The sequence below is a fragment of the Thermobia domestica genome, chromosome 9, assembly GCF_964235325.1.
Source record: "Thermobia domestica chromosome 9, izTheDome1.hap1.1, whole genome shotgun sequence".
NCBI lineage: Eukaryota > Metazoa > Arthropoda > Insecta > Zygentoma > Lepismatidae > Thermobia > Thermobia domestica.
The window spans coordinates 7,833,638-7,851,365 of NC_137462.1; the positions used below are offsets into that span (position 1 = coordinate 7,833,638).

Genomic DNA, 17,728 nt, shown 5'->3' on the forward strand with positions numbered 1-17,728 from the left:
TTGAAAGTATTAACACACAAAGAAAGATGCATAGCTGGTTTGTCTTTAATTTTCTTTCAGTAAAGAAAACTAAAAGTTACTATAATATATAAAGTGTTATTATAACAATAAATAATTCTAAGTTGTTCGGAAAAATCAAGTTCATTCTACAAATAATTAAAATTAAAAAAAAAAAAACTCCGGAATCATAAGACCACGATCTGTGCGGTTCATGTGTCATCAGAGTGCTACGTCAAAGAACATCAGTGGTAATATCAAAGGTAACCTGTCTTATTACTTAAGTTAAAGTATCGGGCAACATACAAAGTGCGCCGAAAATACCATTAGCGTTCACGGCTACCAAGCGGCAAAATACATAGCGGGCGGGGCTAAAAACGCGCAACGGTAACGGCGCCAGCGAAAAACTAACGTTCAATACAACGCGGCAGTCGGTAATATACAAAGTGAACGGGCGGGGAAAGTATAAAGGAAAGTCGCGGCATAACCAGACAGTAATGGCGCCAACGACACCATCTAACACGTGTTATCAATCCAAAATAATACATTAAACCCTTTCGTAATTAAATACCACTATAAGGTAATAACGGTACGTATATCATCATACGCGATTACATTAATTCTACGTAATCATCTTTAATTGAATAAATTAATAGCTGTTTGATTAAAGGGGTAATCAATTTGATAAGAGTTTAATTAAAGGGTTAATTAAATTGATATCAAAATTTAATTAAATTATATCTTACAATGTTGCATAATTTACACTATAAATATACAAAATATAGGGAATTTCAACCCTTTAGGGCATAATTTGGCAACACCGCGGCGCTAGAAAGCCCGTAATACAGCGTAAAAGGCCACGATTAATATAATATCGCCTCAGGGCGGTCACGATAGGCAATGTTCCTACTCATATCCTCTTCTGAATAGAACTGCCTTTCAGGTGGTACCATTCACATGTCTCCGTCATGTATCTAAGGCGGGAAATTCCCGAAAAATGGATTTTTTGGGTCTAAATTTCCCTTTTTTCAACTTTTAGCCCCTCTGGACCCCCCCTGTTTTAACGCAGAAAGCTGAAAAAATCTGTTAAATACTACTCGGTGAACTGAATGTTTGTGCACAATTTCAATCTTGTAAGTGCAAAAATAAGCCCGCCAAAAAAATCAGAAAATGCCCCATATTACCCTATACAGAGGTATATTTTTTTAAAAAAAATTCACTGAGACGTCCCTCATTACCCTAGGATAATGATTCGACCGTCATTCTCTTCAGAATGGAACTGCCTTTCAGACGGTATGACTCACCTGTTCCCATCATGTATGTGAGGTGGGAAAATCCTGAAAAACGGGATTTTGGGGGTAAAATTTTCCTTTTTTTCAACCCTTTGCCCCTCTGGTTCCCCCCCCCCCAGTTTCAACTCACAAATCTGAAAAAAAAAAATCTGATAAATACTACTCGCTGGACTGAATGTTTGTGGAAAATTTCAATCTTCTACGTGCAAAAATAAGCCCGCCAAAAATATTGAACATAGGCTTAGTAAATGAAAAAACACATTTTAGACTTATGACGTCATCACCTCCTATGTCTGGACGCAAGAAGGTCTGAAACCATACGTAATGTCTTCTACAATGCCTCTGGACTTGAAAAACAAAACAAAACAAACAAAAAAAAAAACGGACGAAAAAGCTCAAATAGAAGAGAAATAACGCAATGTACCATGAAAAACACGTATGGGTCGAAAAGACCCATAGGATCCCCAAAGGGTTAAATAAAAAAAATCATCTTATTTGAAGTCGCTGATCGCTTATTTATAGAATTTGTGTTTAAACAAAAGGTTTGGTGAAACTGACAGTTCTCTGAATATTAGTGTCAAAATTTACGCCACAACAAATTTTATTATTAAACATTTGTACAACATTTGTTACATATACTATTGTGTTCTAAAAATATATAGAAATAAATATGTATATACAAAGCACCTCAAACAAAGAAATTGCAACTTGACTATTTCAAGCAAGAATCAAAGTACTAAGCGTAGGTGAAGACGATGTAGGCGTGTTACAGCTAGACTAGAAAACATATAAACCATAAAATTACATAATAACCTTCATTTTCTTGATAGGTTTTCTCTTTTCTGTCCCGTGGACTAAAGAAGACAAAAGATAAATGCAAGTGAATGATTATGTGGAATTTGGTGGAATGAGAATGCGGGAGTACCCCGAGAAACTCACGGGCACGAGGTTGTCCACCACAAACTCACTTTACCGAGAAGCGCACCAGTATCCCTCGCACCAGAGGTGAGCCTTCTGCCACTGAGCCACCGTGCTTCCTTGATTGGTTGAGAATCTACCATATTTTTAAATTTACTGCAGTCATTCTTAATTTTGTAATTCTGGAGGGGGCCCCTAAATATATATATATGTAATTATTTAAAGTTATGATTAAAATGAACAAAAATTTCAAAGTGAGTGAAAAAATGTCCCGACAATGTCGCCCTGACATGGTAGGTGGATACTTTATTCTCTTGATCTAATACATTGTTATATATCTTGGTAACCATTAATCGTTATTACGAATCTTCCATTCTGTTAGAATATAAGAGAACATAGATAAAAGGTGTTTAAAAATGTGCACTAGCCGTTCCTAAGGTAATTTGGGCATGAGTATGTGCAAATAGAAACATATAAGATTTTAACGAAGATATAGATTATGGATGTTATGTAAGATATGATTTAGGATTTGAAGATTACAAGAAGATATGCTAATGATGAGTTATATGTTTTAAGAGATTTATATGAAACTAGGATAAAGGTACATATAAAGAATAAACAAGATTCAAGAAGATTTACTAAGTATTGATTTTGTGTAGATTACTGTTGTAGTAAAATAGATACAAACAAGTGATCTAGATACGATATAAAGATTTCCGATTAAGTAATTTAACCTAACACATTCGTTAGTTAATTTGAAGTGCAACATCCCGTTTTAGCACCGAGGCTACAGGAAATGCATACCTCCCGAATGAAATGGGACCTGAACTACCTTAACGCGTTCAATGCTCTCCATTTGCGTAACTGGAGGGAGGTAAGCCTCCTAGATCATCGTGCCTCCCTTCTCGAGTTACATGACTGCCTCTGTAGGGAAAATTTTGTCTCAATATGTTATGTAGAAGGAAATGACGATAGAAATGATCACCTCTCTCGGTTCCCCTCCCTCATGATTTCGAATCCGGGTCTTGCCTCAAAGTTCGTCTTTTTAAATCGTACTATTGGATTTTTGTATGCAGAATCAATACAAGCTACTGTAGCCCTATATACTATTATTACATACTATTAATACTAAGAAGAAACTACATAATGAAATCGCTTTTTTATAATTTCATTTAACATTGCATTTACCATATTTTAGGTTTATTTTGTCCTGTCGCCTGCAAGCTTAAATCAATTTCTGGAGACTTTCCCCCTCTTTTTGAGGAAATCTAAAGTATTTTATATTAGTTTCTTTAGTTTTTCTGTAATAATTACTGCAGCCGTACACTGCACAGTTAGACAGTTAGGCATTCTCGATATGACTTAAAAGAACAAAGTAACAAAGAATTTCCACTTGTCACTTAGAGCCGCGCCTTTTCCCGTTGTCTCTTGCAAACCAGATGACGTCACAGCCACGACAGCGCTCCAGGCGACATGCGCATGCAACCACCTTGTAGTCTTTCCACCATGACCTACCCCTTGATGAACTGTCCAGTAGTGAAATCACCCCAGTATATCTTTGACAATTTACTGACTGTTTTACAGTACATTTACTTTTTTGCACATAAAGATGGTTTTGTATATAAAGATGGACATACAACATCCTAAACTATGGCATCATTGTCCGGAAACAACATCAGGAATAGGATGCACAGGGTCCTCTAAAATAGCGACATAATTACGGGTACTGACGCTACCGATGTCAGTACGGGGCGTTCTGTGAAAACCAAGATATTGTGATTGACCCACAGAGTCATCCCATGTTTTCCGGTTAGGCGAAGACACTGTATATCATATTCTTATTTGAGCGTCCGCCACACGCAAACACGGCCTATTGCTTGAAATAACCTTAAAAAAAAAAAAAAAAGACTTATCCAAACATACAGGGAGTCCATAAAGTCCTGCAGGAAAGTAAAACTCTATAACTTGGAAACTACGTAATGCATTAACAAATACTTTTAACAATCAAAGTTTTGTTTCAGCTAGTTAAGGTTCATCTCCAAACCTCCAATTGTGCACCATTCACGTCCAAACACTCTTGCAGTCTTTTTGGTAAACCAAAAATTGCGTGTTGGCGGTGCTTGTCTGGAATGTTCAAAATCACATCAGTTATTTTGTTCTTGAGATCGAGCAGATTAGCTGGCTTCTGTGAATACACCTTGGTCTTAACGTATCCCCACAGCCAGTAATCACAAGGTTAAAAATCTGGTGATCTTGCAGGCCAAGGTGTTGGTCCTCTTCGGCCAATCTATCTCTCTTTAAATTCTTCGTTAAGAAACTGTCGAACTTGAAGGACATAGTGCGGCAGTGCCCCATCTTGTTGCAACCCCATACATTCATTTCATGTAACTCGCTGCGGACTACCGACACAGACTGTGGGAGATATTGCTTGAGTTCCTCCTTGACTTGCACGCAGTCAGATGTCGGTTCTGAGTGACAATCCGCTTTAATGCACGACGGCAGGACCCGATACACTTGCCACTTATCTCACACTCGCACGGAGCCCAGCTCTGCGATCGTCATCTGACCGTTGCCATCCCAAATATCTGCCGTGTTTCCAATTCCAGATGTTTCTATTAAATTGAACGTATGTGTAGTTAAGTTCCATTTCAAATGGGATTCAGCTCCCTGTATCATATTCTTCCTAAAGGCTGTTAACTGCCGAATAAATGAAAGCCGTACGAGTAATGCCAGCATAATCGAGAATGGAATGGCCAATGAAGAATACTGAAACAGACGATTAATCACTCAATATGCCCGGAACAAATCCCGGGTACCACAAAATAGTTGCTCTGTCCGTACTCGTACAAGTTTAATTTATTTGTGCAGTTAGAAGTAGTTAGTGTCATCTAGCGGAATTTTCGGGAGCTACTCTTCTAATACTCTGTGACATCTAACGAGATAATTTGGAACTTCATGATGCTTTGATTTTGTTGAATATGGTGGTGAAGTGGTCTTATGACTAGTTTATGTGAAAATAAAATACATACGAAATCCAGTTCTTTGTGCATATAATTACGGTAGAGTGTTCTTTTCAATGTAGTAAATAACAAAACAGTCAACAATAGAAATAAAACAATGTTGTTCAATATAAAGTTTATTCTCAGATGCCAAATTAATTGAATGCTACTTGAATCATTCAAAATTAATTTCTAGCGGTAAGTTCCTCCGGTAAATATAGAGGTAACTAACTTATGTCCTGCGGGTTATTTAAGAACACTACTCATAATAATTGTTGAAAATCGTAATTTTTTCTCTAATTTTCTTATTATTCTCAAACGATTTCGGGGGAAGCTCGAGCGAGCATATTCATAATCTACATGCACATATATATTAAAATTAATGTATAAAGTCGGTGGAAGGGTATTTTCCTCCGCAGACATGTCGGGATAAAACAATTCTCCAAAATATTTGTGCTGGGCAACATGACAATACCCTACTAAGCTCAGGTGAATTTCAAGGGGTTACCAAAAATAGGCCTAATTGCATTGAGGTTTAGTTTTAGCACACCACTCCAAATGATTGTTAAAAAAATTGCAGTTCCTTCACTAATTTACTTTTTATTGTCTCCTAAAAGACTTGCGCTTTGCGACAAATATCTCGCTTGCCATAGATGAGGTTCTAAGGGACCACCAGAACTAACTTTTGAAAAATTATAATTCTTTTACGATTTGCGTATAAGTACAGCGTCCGGGTTTATGCCATAAAAACTACAATGGAAAAACTAATCAACCTGTGCTAGGTGAACAAAAGCGTGAATGCTGTCTAACCCGAGTCAGGGCAGGGTAAAACTGGTAGGCGCGCGGGGGTGCGTTCGATGGGAGCAGGCGAATCACCGACCTTAATTATACGTGTAAGCAAGTTTACTGAAAACAAGTATGTTTTGACGATACCAATTTCAATAGCACTTGTCATGGTTTCATAATAGTAGCGTGCCACTTGTAAACAAAATACTGCTTCTGTACACTGCCGGCGGAAAATAGTATCTAATACAATCACCCTTCGTATCCACTCACTTAGTTTATCCGTCATAAAGCACTTGTAATGCTATTACACTAGTAATCCTACACTTGTAAATCTAAAATATGTCCGTATTACTTTGTATTTAATTCTGTCGTCTGCAGAAATTTGTTCTTTATAAATATGTCTTTTCATTCAAAGTATTTAATTTTACCGGTAAATTTTTCAAAATGTGGTGTGTCAAAACTAAACCAGTACCAATAACTGTTTAGAAATTAGAATTCTTTCACGATTTCTACATACAGTTTCCAGGCATATGCAATAACAACTGCAGTTCAAAACAAACTTGTGCTAGGTCAGGGTTCCCACATTCTGGAAAATCAGGGAAATGAAAGCATATCACGAAAATCATGCATTTTGCGTAAAATGTCATGGAAAGTCAGGGAACGTAAATGTGCAAGTGTAACATTCTTTTTTTTCATTCTAATATTGTTTCCTTTCTTATTAGTTATACGGATTGAAATGTAAAGAGGACCACAATGATACAGCGTTCCCATAATGACAGTGATGCAGTGTTGCTATTTCGTGCTGAGGGAGTGAGGTAGTGTGTGTGTGAGAGACAGAGAGGGGGAGGGGGGGTAATTTATCATGTAAAAGCAGAAATCGAAGTATGACTTGTCATCTTCCTGGACATCGGTTCTAAGACAGAAAATATACTGAAGGAACTGTAAACATCCGATAAACTAGCTTTCAGGTTTGACTGTCGAAACTTTTTTTCTGGGCTGGGCACAATCACTAAGACTGTGGAAATGAGTCCTCTGAAGTACAAACTGGTACGTGCTCTGTCAGCTTTGGACCTCAGACTACAAAAGAACAATCCAGAACTTGCTCGCATCCTACAAACTCTGCATGAGCATAAGAGAATATCTGATTCTGTAGCTGATAAAGCAAAATGTCAATGTATGTCTTTCTGTACTGAAATTCAGGGGTCTCATGACTTGAGAGAATACGAAGAAAAGATGGACAGCATGAGGTTAGATAACTTCTTTGCAAAGGTAATGTTCAAGAAACAAGAATATTCTGATTTGTGGCATATTGTAAAAATGTTTAATTTTATCCCATAATAATGCCTTAGTGGAGGGCGGGTTCTCAGTCAATAAGGCACTTATTGTAGAAAAACCAAATCGAAGACTCTCTGGTACCACAGAGGCGGGTACATGATGCAATTATGTACACTCATGACCAAAATTATTGTCATATGTCTATAAATATAATGTTTTAGGTATATAATTTGATAACGAATTCGCCCGGTATTTCTTATAATGTATGCGTATAATCGGTAAAGACGTGTATGTGGCAAATTTCGTGTCAATAGCAACATTTTGTTTTACTCATTCTAATTTCCGTATTTATAATTATTTTCCTATGAAATTTACCTGAAATATACATTTTCCGATTATACACATAGTATCAGTATTAAAAGTACCCTGCTAAATCATTATTAAATTATATTCTTACAATAAAACAGTTATAGATATTCGACAATCGTTTTGGACATGGCTGTACCATGGAGGTGTAGAATCTGTTCCTGTTGATCGAGAATGCTTGTCTCAGTTCGTTCAGCTCGGAGACCTATGATGGATACCTTTAAACAGAAACGAATCCAAAGTGCAGGGAAGAGTAAAATCAAAGGTGAAAGGAGAAAACTAAGTATTGAAGTTAAGAAATTGGAAGCAAAGAAGTGACAAATGTAAAAAGAAGAAGTAAGAATATTTAAGATTATTACAAACAAGAACAAAACGCTCTCTTAGAACAAATTCAAGAACTGAAAGCAAAACAAAATTTTGTTTAAAAAATGTAAATGTGAGGATTAACATATCTCAGAGTTCGCAATATTAGTACTAATAGTGGGCTACGGTGGCTTAGTGATAGAGCGTTCACCTCTGGTTCATGGGGTCCTTGATACGATCGCAGGTAGCTCAACAAACACCGTATGCATGGATTTTTTCGGGGTTCTCCCGTTTCAGCGGCGGTGGTTATGTGCATAAGCGAGGGTAGGGCGAACACGTGTCCCTCATGTTACCTATCGGACAGGCATGCCGTGGATATAGTATACGTAAGACCGTCTGAGTTCCAGAAGAAGCTGGACGCTCATACTTTTAGGGATTATTCATTGAGTATCTACGAACTTAGAAAGGGGGTAACAAACCCACTTTCATTTACTTATCCACTGATACGAAAATAAAAAAGAACGTACCTATTTGCCCTTGTACTTTATATGCTATAGCGCATTACATTATATGCAACAAGGATTTTGGTCTGCATCATGATATAAATTTAAAAATATTTAACATTTTTCGAATCGAAATCAACAAAATTTATTCTAGAAAGTAAAAATAGAATGTTAAGCACATATAATGAAGACAACGCAGTGATTTAATTTGGTAACGTATAAATATATAATATGAAATATCCTCGCGCACGGAAGACAGAGGGTTCTCATGTATACTATTACCCATGCCGTTACTGACATGATCGTAGAATATGACTGGGTGGGTTAGGTTAGTGCTTGTATGTTGTAGGTTTTTGCATTACGCTAGTAACACTACACTTGTAAAATAAAATACAGCTTCTCTAAAAGTCAGTGTTCCACTGGAAGATAACATTTTAATTTCTTATATGCAACAGTTGATTTTTAAAATGTACAGAATCAATATGTTAAGTTTGACATTCTCGTTTGCGAATATACAATATACGTTTACTCTCGACTGGCACACCCCTCTCGGGTCTACCTGCTCCGTCCCTGCGCTGACTCGTTTAGATAGCATTCGTGCTTTTTGGTGGTAACCTAGCGCAGCTTGGTTTATACCCATAACAGTTAAGCCTTCCTAAAGTGATTCTGGATCGAGTGCACCCAGCAATCCACCTACTCTTATACTAGTTGATATGGCATCTGGACCTAAAATTGGATAACACGTTTGTTCCTTCAAACTGTCTTTATATGCAGAGTGCTTAATTTTCCCTGTAAATTCTGCAAAATGTGGTGTCGTTAAGCTTGCACCTCAAAATTTGGAGGTATCGTTGCGCGGGATGGAATAACAAATTTACGCAGATTTGTATTTTGGTTAATTAATTTATATTTGTGCCTAAATTTTATTTTGCTTATCAGCACAAATATATTTTCGATTAATGAACAGATGTTTTCTTTTTTCTATTTCGACCGTTGAACACATATTTTTATTGTGTTGAATTACCATTTTTTGTTTTTAAATATGCATCACTTTTATATTTCCATTAATATTTCCAGATACTTTTAATTTTATTAATAAGTAGAGATTCCTTTATTTTGGGCAATGAGCATAGACTTCTTCATGAAGTTTAAATGAACATGTTTGTATTTTGGTTCTCGAATACCAGTTTTATTTTTGATTAGTGAACGCATATTTTTATTTTTTATTGTTAAACGCAAATTTTATTTTGATACGTCAAACAATTTTTCATTAAATGATCAGTGACACCAATTTATTGATCTCCAGAACATTTTTCTAATTATTTTATTTCTTTATTTTCTTTCTTTCTTTCTTTTTTTTTTTTTAATAATCTTTCCTCATTATTCTTTGATAATGGAATCGTTTGTCCATATATCACATTATAATCGTTATATCAAGGGGCATTTGTCGAATTTTCGCACTTTTAGGATGTTAAGTATAATATAATACTATTGCAGTATACTGTACTATTGCATTTTCTTAATTTTTTTTCCGAGCTCCCTTATCACTAAGTAGTTAGTATTCGCAACCGAATTCAATTCCCAGTGTGAGCTCATGTAGTTCGGATCCCACATTAAACTGTAGGTCCACGGCTTATATAGCATCGCTGTTGAAAAGGACGCTGCTAAACTAAAAATCAAATCAAATCAATTTTTTTTTCCATAGTTCCTAGCGTTTCTCGTATTTTTTTCTTCTTTTCTCCTGTGATCACTGGTTTGCTGGATATTCGTTTACGTTTCTTTAATTGTAAAATTATGTTGTGATAAATTAAAATTAAGTACTAATCTTGCATTCCAAATAACATTTTATATTTAAATTCTTTCAAATCCCTCTGGAGCTTTCTTCTGTAACTTTCCTTTCGCTTCTGTGCTTATTGTTGAGTATTGATCCTCATCTACAACATTGTTGAACCAACAAAATTATGGAAGTGAAGAAAAACTTTTACATTTTTATATGGTTTGTATTAGATTTGTAGGAAAGTAGAGCTTCTATTCTTGAAGAAAGAAATACAAGCGATTAAATCGCAAAACAGGGTGTCTATCGCTCACCAAAGTCACGAAATTAAGCTTTTGAGTCACTTTTTTTTTTTTTTTTTTTTTTTGTACAAATATAAGTACAGGTTGAAAAATTTTGTACTATACAACGTCAAAATTCACCACCAAAACTGTCTATGGTCGGCTTTCGACGCCGTCAAAACGCAAGCAAAGCACGCTTCTATCGTATGGATGAAAATTCGGTCTAATTCACACCCAAATTTGCTCTTGACAATGTTACGAAATTTTATGATTTGGTAAAGAAAGGGTCACGAAATTTCATTTTGGAATTTTAGTAGACACCCTGTATAACTTACGTACGAGGGTTTCCACTAATAACGGTAACAATTTTTGTGCTGTTAAAACACGTACAGGTCATTCCACGAAAATTTCGTTCAAATATTTACATAAACATTTTTCGCTACCCTCAATCATCTTGCAACAATAACACAATAACAGTGTTAACTTGTTTGTGATAATTTTTATGAATTATCCTTTGTTAACGAATTTAAATTAAACTCTTAAATGCTCTAAGGCAATATTACTGATAGTCAAACTTTCTGCTGTTTAGTTGTATTTAAATATAAATCATTATTTCGGTTACAATATTAGTATTTAATTTTAATTGAGAATATGTATATGCTATATGGTGCATTCTATTGTAATAACTTTAGGACAACTTATAAGGTTAGCCTGAGCTGTCTTTGTGTTCGCAACAGATATTGGATCTTTATCATTTTAAATCATAAATGATGCCCTGCTTTAATATATGGCTCTAGTCTACCACCTTTAGTTAGGCTTTTGCTGGATTGAACAGAAGGCAATTCCCCGCGGGACAGGACGTTTGGGCGCGGACGTTTTGGCGCTGCCGTTTGGGCGCCGGACGTTTGGGCGCAAAGCCGTTTAGGCGCCAGACGTTTGGGCGCGAGGTACATAGTAAAAATCACAATTTACGACATATAAAGTAAGCTAGGCACTGAAAACTAAGCGCCAATCAAGATATATACATTTCCTACACTTCTATCTTTATCTCACCTCATTTATCTGTATATTTTCTATCTCTATCTTATTTATTAATCTAAATTAAATAGTTTAATGCGTTTGTGGCATTTGTTGCCTAACCTCGTCATGGATTGATTTTTCGCTTGTTCACGATTCTTGTACTTCTGATCTAATTTTTGTATTATATAAGAAAGCTAGGAAATAAAGGAATCAGACGAACTGTTAATTTTCTTAATGTTAATTAAAACATATTGATTTAATTTTTGTATTTTTTTAAAGAAAGTTAATAATTACATATTTATGAATATTAAAATTTGTTTTCTTTCGTATTACGTTTGCCAAACTCTTCTCTTCCTTAAGTCCAATAAAGAACTACCAATAAAAGATTGCAGCGTAGTCGCTAACACTCTCGCCTTCGGTGCGATCGGTTCCGGGTTCGATTCCCGGTGGGGGCACTCGGTCGAAAAAGTGTAACACGCTCTTTCAGGCCAGCCACCCTGAATGAGGTTTTCCTGGGTTTTCTTCATTCACACCAGGCAAATGCCGGGGTGGTACCTAATTTATAGGTCCAGGCAGCTTCCTTCCTTCCCCAATCCTTTCTTCCTTCCCTTTCCCCGGATAGTGTGCTCCCTCAAACGTGACGGGCTAAATGGCCTTAGATGCCGAGAGCCCAGAAATCTAAAAATCCTATATCCTAATCGAGTTGAGGGAAAGATATTTTGCATACATGGTGTCTAAGACATATTTTGCGTACAGGATGTCTAACACATTGAGTTTAGGAACTGTAGTATGCCGTATTTCTGGTATCACTTTTTTTTATTAACATTCCAATATAAAAATCAAAACTTAACACACATTTTTTTCGTCCCATTGTAAGCATTTAATCTGCATTAAAGAAAGTGGCGAAAGAAAAAAAAAACTATTTCAAAGTGAAAAATAATAGATAAGTGTACATATATTGGTCATTTACCCACTAGAAATGTGTTTGACATTCACACTTATTGCGTAACTACAGCAGAAGGCCTGCTTTAAGTTTTTTAATGGAATAGGCTCACTATGTATGTAATGCAGTCAATCATATGTAGTCTGGTCGACTTACATTTGGCTTGAAAAGTTATCAAATAAAAAGCACACTTAACTTTCGTTGAAACTTAAATTTACAAAATTTAATTGTTAATTCAGTTTTTATAATTTTGAAATTCCAGTATTTCTAGTATGTAAAACAAAATCCAGTATAATTCAAGGACTTCCACTACAGTAGACACCTTGTGATATCTTGATTCGAACTTAGTACTCAGCGCCTAACATAACGACTTTTTAACTCGCGCCCAAACGTCTGGCGCCCAAATGGCTTCGCGCCCAAACGTCCAGTGCCCAAACGGCGGCGCCCAAACGTCACGTACCGATTCCCCGAAAGACCAGCGGTATTTCTTTCACTGGGAACATATTTGAAACTGAAGGTTTTCTCATTTACCACACTTGCAACCACTAGTACCAATACTACCATATACAACCGTTACTTCTAACGTTTATAACCACTAGTACTAACACTACTATTTACCTCCGTACTTCTAACACAACCAACTTCATTATGACTAACCAAATGTATATTGTACCAAAGTAAATGAACGTAACACAAAAAGTTAGTAATTGTAGATATTTATCTTGTTATTTATATTTTTTTGGAGCTCCTCCAGAACCGTTTCCTGGAAAAATTGTCAGGTCATTTTTTTTTTTTTTCAAGTTCATCTGAACGCAAATTTCGGACATCACAATTTCTTTTAATATTCTGTTTCCTTCATCTGATCATAGAGCTTTCGTTACACTAAGCACTCGTTCGACAAGTGCACAACTGACTGGTAAATAAATAACATTCTGCGTTGTTTTGAACAAGCTCGTTGCATGTGTTTTATTGAAAAATGCATTCAACATTTTTTTTCTTTTAATTATTCCAGTCAAGTTTTGATATTGTTGACTTCAAAGTACTACATTTCATTTCAATAGAAACTAATTTTTAGTCCCACAACTATCAAATCATTAAATGGAAAGTGTTAGTACCACGTGGTAATACAAGGTGCATTCAAGTTACAACTACTTTTTTTTTTTTTTTTTCACTAATTAATCACAAGAAAACTATGAAACTTCTGTCACTTCTCGACATAGTTTCCCTGAAGCCGTACATATTTTTCACAACATCGACGCAATGATTCCATACCGCGGTGGCTCAGTGGTAGAGCGTTCGCCGCTGGTGCTAGGGGTCTCGGGTTCGATCCCAGCCCCTGTCAAGTGAATTTTATGGTGGACAAACACCGTGTGCGTGTGTTTCCTCGAGGTTTTCCCGTTTCCTCCCACTTTCTTACATTCCACCATTTCTTTCATTTCTCATTATCACCGTCTCCTTTAGCTTAACCGGCATAACTGTGGGACGTAAAACTCAAAATTTCATTTCATTTTATTTTCAATGATACCATAGCCGCAGTGAACTCTTCTTTAAAAGTCTGTTTTGACTACTGGAAAATCGCTGATGCAATAGCGGCACAAGTTGTGAATCTGCGACCACAGAGAGTGTCTTTCATCATTGGAAACAGCCAAAATTGCTAGGGAAACGCGTCAACATTGCCTGACGATATACTACGCGTGCAGTCTTGTGGTCGTCCATCAGTATTCGTGGGACCCACCTGGGGTACAGTTTTCGCATTTTCAGGTCTTTATGCAGGCTTGTGTGCACAGATACCACGGCGATCATGTCGTCAGACCGGCTTGTGCGAGGCCGAGATTGTCTTGGTTTGTCACACAATGTTCTGCCTTCTTTGAACTAACGGACTATTGAACGTACATTACACATGATACTATCATCACATGTCTCACTCAACTGGCAGTGAATTTCAAGCGGTGTCACGCAAATGGAGAAAACGAATGATTACACCCTGTTCTTACGACTATCGTAAGTATCGAAAACAGTCATTACTCTCACTGCAGCCGCTAGAGTTCTGTGTGCCGTACGGTGTTGCCATCTCTGTGACGCATTGACAACGAGTGCTCACGTATTTCAAAACAAACGGCCCATTTCTATCTGTTATCAGTTCTGAGGAAAAGAAAATGGAATTGTTATAACTTAAAATGCATCTCATGTAGGCACAACAATGAATAAATATTAAATCTACTCTTTTATTACAGTACAAATATAATTCCTGTAAGGAACTAATCAACTAAGTACAACATATTAAGTATAAGTGACTTAGCGTCGGGTTTGATTTCCAGTGGGAGTCCATACGGTTCGGATCTCATAATAAACTGTAGGTCCCTGTCTCGTATATCTTCGGTGCTGGTCGGGATGCTAAACTCCCAAATCAACGACTCAATCGAGGCATAAATGGCTTAAATAATTGGTTATAGATAATTTAACATTTAAACCCGTAGAATGAGTTCGTTCACCCATAAACCCGTAGAATTTATTTTGAACCAGGCTATAGACAACCTTACCTTCAGTCTGTGATAGAGCTTTTGTGTGGTAGCGGACAGAATCTTCAATTAAGGCCACAAACGTGAAGCATAACTTGATAATATGAGAATGGCTAGTCTGAATTGGACTCGAACCCACTTGACGAAACCTATCTTATAGGAAAAATGTCAAAGTAGCTTTTAGGCAGACGTAACACTAACGTTTGCATTTTGTTCAGAAATACGCCTATGGAAGCAAAGCGGGCTCTTTTCCCGGAATTTCACGTAGTAAAGTTATTCATAAGGGATTTTTTATGTTAGAAATCAAAAGTCTTGCCTCGCTGTTGTATAGCAATAAATTTGAGAAAATGAACTAAATGTTTATAAGTGTGAACACAATACCTATACTATGCACAGTAACGTTTTATTTTCCTTTCTCTTTGCAGCTGTTGATGATGAGCATATAGAAACATGCCTCCCGCCAAGGAACCAATAACTCTATTTAAACAGAGCCTTCAATGCTTTATTAAGTCTTTCTTAGGCGAGTGCAGCCTTCTAGACGATGATAAATCAGATCTGGCTGAGAAGTTGCGACGGATGCTACTAGTAGATGTGCCATGCACTGTCGTGGACAGCGTGGTCTCGGAAATCATCAATATGTATGTACAACAAAAGCAGAGTAAACACAACTGTATCTGTTACAACTGTGAGCACTGTTATCCTTCGCCGAAACTTAAGTTCATTTTACCTGTAGTCCTGAATTCCAAAATCTCTTCGTTGTGTTTAACACGACTAATTTACCTCGGAATAGTTCCATCGGAAGAAATATCACAGTTCGAGGACATTCTTACCAAAGCCTTTCCGGTTTTATACAATTTAGTTGGCTTAACATTGAAAACTCACGGAAAGAACATTACACTGCCAGTCTGTACTAATAAGATGTTAGGACAAATTGGAAAGTACTGTTTAAAGCTAAAATACCTGGACGTTTCATACAACTCTCGAATCACTGACGTTGGTTTAAGAACGTTGTTTCCGAAAGATGATCATCCAGGTTGTCCTAATCTGAAAGTGGTGTGTTTGTATCAGTGTTCTGTTACTCCAGAAGGAGTGGCCAGCGCTTTGGAAGAGCTTCCCAATTTAGTATTTGTAGGTTACAAGGAACTGGGTCAGTCTTTAAAGATATTACAAAACAGAATAAGAAAATCCAACACATTTGGACAGCATCCTAGTGATTTTACGTTACAAATTACACATGTTGATAATGTAGGCTCACAGAGAACGTCAGTAGACGCCCACAGACTCGAATGCACCGAAAGATTAGCCACAGTAATTAGAGATATGTGTCCCAAAGTACAAAATCTAAAAGTACGGGTAACAGATTATGACGTAGCTAGGTTGCGTACTTTCAGAGAGTTACAGTCTTTGGAGCTGTTGTATAATATCGGGAAACCCTCTTCCCCGGGTGAAGGGACCAGACATTTCTTACAAATCTGTGGTAATCAGTTAAGAGTATTAGCATTAATTTGCAATATATTTCACACAGAACAATTCAAAATTATTGGGACTAGTTGCCCCAATCTGAGAGAATTGTGGTGCCGTTGTAATGTATTAGTTTGCGATCCTACTTACTTCAAGGCTCAACATAATTCGTTTTCAAAGTTGGAAACGTTATATTTACGAGTTGGTGAAAACGAAGATGAAACCGTGTTTTTGCCTTATAATGTAATTTTTTACTTGTTGTGTAACACAACCTCTTTGCATGACTTAATTTTAATTATGAGAAATACTGCGTATTCGGATGCATGGCTTGATAAATTGTTATCCTCTATCAATGTAGAGAAACTGAAAAGACTGTTCATAGTTTTACCAAACAAGAACCATCTTCCAGGAGCGCTGTCTTTGACAATGAGTTCAGTGGAGAATATAATGGAAAAATGTCCGAATTTGCAACAGTTGGGTAATTTACTTGTGTGGAACATAAGTTTAGAGGAGATTATAGCATTTGAGAGGGAACTGAGTGAGAAAAACTTGAACTTGTCAATTGTACGAAAAGCCATGATAATGAAATGAATTCAGATCACTATCAAAAGAGTAGTGAGGTAACTGGGACCAGCTGTAAAGTATTATGAATTAGTGCGCGTGTATATTTAGAAATTCTTTAATTATTTTTTGAATATTTTAGAAAGGTTGTACACAATTGTATTGAACTATTACAAGTGTTAATTTATGCTTTTAACGGATAATCGTAATAAAGTATATTATTTAAAAGAGTCAAACTGTATATAATTACATGTCTAACTTAAAAAGAAGAAAGCTGTCCCATCCTCTGTTCCCGAGTATTCCAGGTAGCTGTTAACAAAGCTCCATTTATGCTGTTCATCTGTAGAGGTTGATCCATTTCTATCTGAACTTCAGATGCAAGGACTGGGAAAAATCTTTTTTTTTTTTTTCTTTCTTTTTCTGTTTCGCTCCTCTACAACACAAAACTCAATTAGTGGTTGGTTCAAATAATAATATAAAATCTCGAAAATAAACCATGAATTTCGAAAAGATATTTTAAACAATTTTAATTCTTAACATACTTACATTATGAATTCTAAAAGATTAACCAATGTATATAAGAATTTTTTTAGCCTCTTATGTACTTAAAAAATAGCTAGCAAGATTGTATGTAGTATTTTTACTTCAAACTATCACACACCCTCTTTTTGAAACAAAATAAAATAAAACATGACAGAAATACTTAAAGACTTACGCTATATGATACGCTTAA

General features: G+C 36.3%; 1 protein-coding gene across 3 annotated transcripts; it reads left to right on the forward strand.

Annotated features, from left to right (window-relative positions):
* The first annotated feature begins 2,787 nt into the window (after nt 1-2,787).
* On the forward strand, nt 2,788-17,231 carry LOC145694379 (uncharacterized). Of its 3 annotated transcripts, none has more exons than XM_081770549.1 (2): nt 2,788-2,808; nt 15,399-17,231. In XM_081770549.1, exon 2 carries the CDS (start codon nt 15,424-15,426, stop codon nt 17,023-17,025), a length of 1,602 nt encoding a protein of 533 aa, XP_081626675.1. In that variant the 5' UTR covers nt 2,788-2,808; nt 15,399-15,423; the 3' UTR covers nt 17,026-17,231. The 3 variants fall into 3 exon arrangements, with proteins under 3 accessions (XP_081626675.1, XP_081626673.1, XP_081626674.1); XM_081770547.1 differs by lacking the exon at nt 2,788-2,808 and adding an exon at nt 5,131-5,404; XM_081770548.1 differs by lacking the exon at nt 2,788-2,808 and adding an exon at nt 5,133-5,266.
* The last annotated feature ends 497 nt before the right edge of the window (nt 17,232-17,728 follow it).